Below are 7,568 nucleotides of genomic sequence, written 5' to 3'. Positions count from 1 at the left end.
TATGTCAGCACTGAGGTATTTTATGTCAGCACCGGGATTCGAACCTGGTTCACCTCTTTAGATGGCAAACGCTCTATCTCTGGAAACATCGCGGCTCTGTCTTTTATAATTAAAAAATATTGAAATGCATAGGGCGGGATAGCCTGGTTTGCAGGGTGCTGGACTCACATGTGACAGCGGGAGTTCGAATCCAGCCGGCCGAAGACTTCCCCTGTAGTAAATGGTGACTGGTGCACGTTGAACCTGCCGAGTCACAAAGTCCTCCATGTTCCCATAACAAATTATTCCTCTGGGAGTATTGAATTCGAGATTGATCGTTCTCTGGTTCAGGTCAAAATTACGATCTGTGGATAAATGGGTCCGCCCTATAAATGGGTGTGGCAGAAGTCAAATTTTTGGCTATAGATGGCGCCACTGGAAAACAAGAACTATCGCACCCTCTCCGACTTAAAGACGACGTCAACATCAAATATATATATAACATCATATATATATATATACTCATATATGTANAATATATATATATATATATATATAAAGGACTCCGGTGTCCAATCTGCATCAACGGGTTAAGTGTTAAAAAGCCTTTGCCCTCGCCACCTTGGGTTCCAAGTTAAATTTTTAATTTGTGTTCTCTTTATATTTCTTGATCTTGACAAACTTTTGATCATATACTTGTATTATTAGACAATACAATACCTTTCAAATTAGGTAGGACATATAGCGATCGCTTTTATTAAATTAGCAGATATAGCACTTGATAAGTTTTTATGAATTTTTCCTTAAAACTTTAAAGTAATAAAGTGATGCGATTTGTGATTTTAAGTAAGTTATTTAAAACTACTCATTGCTCAGATTTTTGATTCAGATACAGATTAATAAAAAATTTATTGCAGTTTAATTTGATGATTTGGATGATTCTAAAAATTTCTTTTAACGTTACATGCACGCACATAAAGATGCTTAGCAAAAGTTTTAAACGAAACTAATAACTGTTTCTGTGGGTGTAATGTTGTGAGGTGTAATGTAATTAAAAGAGAATCTAAAATACCTCACGCTTTATATCTCAAATTCTGATTGAGCGACGGTCTTATATTTTTCACCGAAAGATACTCTCAAATAGAGTAAATATCCTTTATTAGTATAATCGTGAAATTTAAATGAAAACGATTGAAAGCATATTTAGAATTTTCTCTTCCCGTCTCCACCCCTTTGACAATTAAGTCCGGTCGAGGGAGAAAGGACCTCTTGAAGTATGCAAACAATTTAAAATATTTGGATGTAGAACAAAAATTAAAACTTGAGTTATAAATGAAATATTAAATATGCGTGGTATTTTACTCATTTGATTATCATAAATCTTATTCATGGCATTTACGTGACTATTATGTTCAGCCTCTAATTTGTTCGTAACAGAAGCTTAGTGTTCAGTTAAAAATTTCTCATAGCTCTGTAATAACAAACGATCTGTGAATTTTACGTGAAAAGTCTTCAAATAGTTAATTTGAATTGTTCGGCTAGTATCGGCCTCTCAACCTAATTGATTATAAAATAGTATAGTAAAATTAATTGATTATAGTATAGTAGTAAATGGAATAACTTATTAGAACTATATGAATTTTATTTTTTTAAAAATGTTTGGACAAACTATTTATTGTTACCCTTTTTCATTCAAGCAATTCCGTGGTTTTGGAACTACAGTTAAATTAATTTTATTATATAGTTAAAGCTAATAGTAATCTCAAACTATAGTTTTAAAATGGCCATATACCAATTGGTAAGCCAATTGTAAATATTTCATCAACTGTAATATTTTTTAAAAAATGTGGTAAAATTTTTTTTTTTTTAAATTTTGTTTATTTTGAGGCAGCAGTTATATTTTATGCAAGCAATGTTTATCAATTCCCATTTAATTATATACATTATTTTTACAATAAAGTAAGCATTATTTTATAAGTAATATGCTTAAAGATAAAAATTGCGAAATATTTAATTATTTAAAAACTAGGTTTGGTTTATCTGCTACAGCAGACTTTTCTTTATTGAAATTATTTAAAGAATTTCTATAATTTACTAAATATATAATTGAATGGTTTAAGGTTACATTATAAATATAGACATGCTTGAATTGGTTTTATTTTATATACTTTTAACAAATTAATGCTAAATTTTTTTAATCAATTACTGTTAATCTGTTACAATGGAATTTTTCAATAGCACCTTAATAACTGTGTGACATATTTCTTAAAACTCTAAATAAAATAAAATGTATTTTACTTTATTTAAAAGTGATTTGTAATGCCTAAAATTCATAAGTTTGCAAGAAATTAAAATAACAAAGAGAAACAGGTCCTTTATTTATATTGGGTTGAATATCAAGTAATAAGAAACACATTATATTACATTGTAAGTACATAGCAAGTAAAACATTCATATTAAGAAGTGTAATTCATGTTTAAAAAAATTAGAGACAAACAGTGTTACGCACACATAAAAATCCTTGAGCATTGACAATAATATAATTATTCATAAAAATAATACTCGTAAAAAAGGACCATCAGTTCGTTCGGATTAAAACAATTGCAATTTCGGAAATGCTTTCAAACGGGTAAAGCATATTATTCCAGGGCAAAATTTAAATTTTATTCCTGAGTTGTCTCGTTAATGTTATTTTACTAACCTACTTGGTATTTGCCATTTGAATTTAAAAATATGTTAAAATTAAACAAACATTATAACACGCATTTGAAAATCCTTGAGCATTGACAACTAGTATACTTAATCATTAAAAAAATAATACTCCTAAAAAAGAACGATCAGTTCATTCTGATTGAAACAATTGCAACTTCGGAAGTTGCTTTTATACGTTTAAAGCGTATTATTCCAGTGCAAAGTTTAAATTGTATTCCAGAGTTGTCCCGTTAACACTATTTTACTACTTTGCTTTATCTATATACCTTTTGAATTAGAGAATATTCAAAGAGCATGTTAAAAAAAAATTTAAACAAAGACTATAACATACATTTGGAAATTCTTGAGCATTGACAATAGTATAATTTATCATTAAAATAATACTCGTAAAAAGGAACCATCAGTTAGTTGCTTCTGATTAAAACAATTGCAACTTCGGAAATACTTTCAAACGAGTAAAGCATATTATTCCAGGGCAAAATTTAAATTTTATTCCAGAGTTGTCTCGTTAATGTTATTTTACTAAACTACTTGGTATCCACCTTTTGAATTTAAAAATATGTTAAAAAATTAAACAAACATTATAACACGCATTTGATCCCTCTGGCCCAAAACGGGCTTTTACGAGAATGCTTTACTTTATTTTAAACAATTCTATCGTTAAATTTCTTAATTTTCTTTATTTTTCGAAATATGAAATTACATTAATACTGGAATCTAATTTTCAAAATTTTTCGGTATTTTTATTCATAATGAATTCAATTATTTCAAATATAAAGATTTTCAAGAAGAAAAAAAAGCTCTGAACTGTCATTATGAAGAACTGGGGTTCAATCCCCAGTGGTGGCTTGAAGACCAACCAGCTTCAGGTCGATGGGTACCAGCTTGTCTGGGAATTAAATGCAGCCTGCGCGCAGTGCTGACCGCATTACCACAATCTTGCTGTTGGGTACGAAATTGTGGACCCTTAACCTCCATGACCCCTCTGATTCACAACTAGCTGTTACGGGAATGTTTTGCTTTACTTTAAATAATATAATAATCTGAAAATATTTTTTTTTTCAAAAAGAAATTGAAAAAGCATATATGGTTTTTCTCAGTTTCTACTTAGTTTTTATAATTTTACATAATCATTGTATTTTCTTATTTAATTAAATTAATTTCGAATAGCGTTTTAAGCTCGTTGATTTACAATATAAGCTCCTTGTTTATAAGTTATACATAAGTAGGTGATTTCAATCATTCATTTTAAAATGCATTCATCCTATTAACATATAAATATTCCTTTCTCATTTCGTTTTCATTTGATTAAATATTATTTACATACAAAGTGTCCCAAACCCCAAATTATCTTTGAAAATAAATTTGGAATCAAAAAATAAAAATCGCTTTATAAAAAATAATTGAGCTGATGTAATAACATAAGCAATGATGTATTTGGTTTAAGATAAATCAAGACTTGATATATCCTAAAACTAAAAAGCCTCATTTCCACATCGAATTGGTTTAGCATTTTTATTTTCAGAAATAATTAGGGGTTTCAGTACTTTTCGATCACAATGTAAAAAATTCCTGATCAAATTTCGGTAAAAAATACCGGCATTAGGGGGTGCCGGTACTTTTCACCGTAAAAGCAATTTTTACCTTAAAATTTTACGATGTACCTTAATTTTTACAGTAATATTTGATATATAATCACTACCTCTCACTAATTAAATAAATATTATTGTAAAAATTACGATATAAAATATTACGGTAAAAATAGATTTTGCGGTAAAATGTATTTTACAGATGCTGCACTCATTGTACCACAACCTTTTACCGTAATTTGATCCGGAATTTTTTTACAGTGCATTCTTTGTTTAGTGTATTAAATACATATTACATAATCAGACATTGTTCTACAAAACACGTTCAAACAAGCAAAACATTTTCTCATAAATAATTAGCTAAACATTGCGGAAAATGTTTTGGAAAAATTATAAGAATTTTTTCTTCAATTTTCCGTCTAACGGACTGCTATCTCTTTAACGAACACTGCGGAATGTCTTGTAGGCACAATAGCTATCTACTGCATGTATAAAAGAACATAGGCACCCAAACACCTAAAAAAATACACACGATAGTTAATAACAAAGAAAAACATTTTACATTTTAAAATTCGTAAAATTAGTTTTGGTTAACTTTTGACAACTGAAAGCAATTAATTATAGTCTCATTATTAAAGTGAAATGAAAGCCTCTAAAACGTTATAAGGGGACATTCCTAAAATATCTTAATGGGCTGTTCAAATATTACGTAAGTACCTTAGGAATGAGATTTGCTGGCTTATTTTTGCTGACAACAAGGGGGAAGGAGCGGTATGAACAATGCTTACATACGAAGGCCGGGATAGCCTGGTCGGTAGGGCGCTGGGCCCATATCCAAGAGGTCGTGGGTTCGATCCTCGCCGGCCGAAGACTCCCCGTGTAGTAAATGGTGACTGATGCACGTTAAATCTGTCGAGTCTCAAAGTCCTCCATGTTACCACAACAAATCAATACCTCTGGGGGTACTGATCCAGGAGTTTCCTTGTCTTCTGGATTGGTTCAAAATTACAAGGCTACGGAGTTGAACGTAAGTAGTCGTAAACCCATGAAATTGGGTCGACTGTTCAACGACGGTTATAAAATAAAATAAAATGCTTACATACGACACTAAAGTCTACTTCGTTTTAATTTTTTTAATGAAAAATAAAAAAACACATGGAAAATTTTTAAAATTTCAAATTTGCGGAAAGAAAAATTTTTGCGAAAATTTTTTTCTAGTTGCTACAAATTTCTATAAAATGAATAAAAATGTAAATTCTGTTTTACTCAAAGTTATATTGTTTATTTGAATTTAAATTGAAAATTAGATTATTCTTAAAATTATATTACTACAGTAAGAGTGTTGTGACTTTCTTGAAATAAGCGTGGGAGGAGTTTTGTAATTAGCTTTGCTTTCTTTGTTTCTTTTTTTTTTTTTTTTTTTTTNTTTTTTTTTTTTTTTTTTTTTTTTTTTTTTTTTTTTTTTTTTTTTGCTGACAATAGGGTAGCCTAAAATTACCCAAAACATGCTTACGTTATCTTTAAACGGTTTTAATTGGTGTAACGTATGATAAATCAACAATCAAAATGTTTGTTTTTTTAAATATTCCCAATAAAATAAAAATAATCATTTTTTAACAAAACTTTATCTTTCAATATTTCTTCGAGAAGAAAAAAAACTGAAACTGTTTGAAAAAAAATTTTTTAAACTGTTTTAAACAATTTTTTTTTGCAATTTTTGTCCTTTAGGAAATTTTATTAGAAATAATACGATTTTCACAATAGTCAATCGAACGCTTCCATTGTTTGGTTTATTATATTAAATGTAATATAATTCATCTGGTCAATAGGCATTAATTGCGTTGGTGACCAAAGTTATTCATTTCACAATTTTCAGTTTTGATAAAATTTAGTAATTAATCGCATCATATCGCTCATTTGGTGTAACAATGACGTAACTGCAAAATCAAGCTACGTCATTGTTTCACCAAATGAGCGATATAAAAAATATTATTTTTCCTTTGAAAAATAGCGACCATTGGCAAAAAAAAGGATAAATTCAGATTATTTTTTTATTTGAATTATTTATTTTATTTTTTATTATTTTTTCAACATTTCTTTCGATATTTTAGCGGGGATAGAGTGTTCTATATATCGCTCATTTGGTGAAACAATGACGTAACTTGATTTTGCAGTTACGTCATTGTTTCTCCAAATGAGCGATATAAAAAATATTATTTTTCCTTTGAAAAATAGCGACCAATGGCAAAAAAGAGGGTAAATTCAGATTATTTTGTTATTTGAATTATTTATTTTATTTTTTATTATTTTTTTAACATTTCTTTCGATATTTTAGCGGGGATAGAGTGTTCTATATATCGCTCATTTGGTGAAACAATGACGTAACTTGATTTTGCAGTTACGTCATTGTTTCACCAAATGAGCGATATATAATTAATGAAGTACGCTTTGCTATGATTCAGGCTGAGAAACTGTAATAACATGTAGATCCTGATTAAGACACATTGAGAATGCAAATTTTACTTCTAAAGTATAGAAATCAGATATTATACAGACCTAATACAGACTAACTAGATAATGTGTTGATTTACCGTTAAAGTGCATAAAATTGTTTCGTTTCGCATCCTAGGTTGGTAATGTGCAAACTACCTTGATAATCTGCATATTACCGATTAAACATTTGTTAATGGGTTATGTGTTAAAGTTTGTCATTCTTAAAGGTTCAAGGAAGTGACCTCAAGCAAGCTAATTAACAAGGGAGCCGGCAGAATAATATAAAAGGGGGTGCAACCCTCTGACAAACTAACCCCCCCCCCAAAAAAAAAAAATTAAAAATATTCTGTTATTACATATACATTAATCTGATAATTTTTTTCAAGATACATTTCTTAAATATGTTAACAAGATATTTAAAAAAAAGTACGAATTTCTTGTACTTGCAAATTTTGGCACGAGAAACTGTATTGATTTCGCTGGCATAACTACTGAATTTGAAACACAAATAACTACTAACTGTAGTTTCGTATACTAACGTGTTTGTGCACGCTTAACATTGGTATTTATTGTGTTGATGAAGTCTTACAGTTGTGAGAAGTCAGCTTGTGTTGTACAGTCCGCAAAAAAAAAACGAATCACCCTGAATAACTTTCGTTCTAATGATCGGATTTTCACGAACTAAGTGTCAATCTTAATGGTTCCTGGGGGTGACCTCAAATATGCTAATTAATTAGTGCTAACTATTAATTAAGTTACGAAATCAGACACAAAAACGTACTTTCTCTGAATAAA

General features: G+C 29.4%; 1 protein-coding gene across 1 annotated transcript in view; it reads right to left on the bottom strand.

Moving 5' to 3' along the window:
• Window positions 1-2,338: 2,338 nt before the first annotated feature.
• The window catches only part of LOC107457178 (MARVEL domain-containing protein sing), an 18,245-nt gene continuing 13,015 nt past the window's right edge, over window positions 2,339-7,568 (bottom strand). Inside the window, exon 4 of the mRNA XM_016075276.3 lies at window positions 2,339-4,796. Coding sequence (XP_015930762.1) covers window positions 4,719-4,796 — 78 coding nt within the window. The 3' untranslated portion in view covers window positions 2,339-4,718. The remainder of the gene's footprint in view (window positions 4,797-7,568) is intronic.

The sequence above is a fragment of the Parasteatoda tepidariorum genome, chromosome 6 (assembly GCF_043381705.1).
Source record: "Parasteatoda tepidariorum isolate YZ-2023 chromosome 6, CAS_Ptep_4.0, whole genome shotgun sequence".
Taxonomy (NCBI): Eukaryota; Metazoa; Arthropoda; class Arachnida; order Araneae; family Theridiidae; genus Parasteatoda; species Parasteatoda tepidariorum.
The sequence above is the reverse complement of the archived record's forward strand: the minus strand, read 5'-3'. Positions and strand labels throughout refer to the sequence as shown.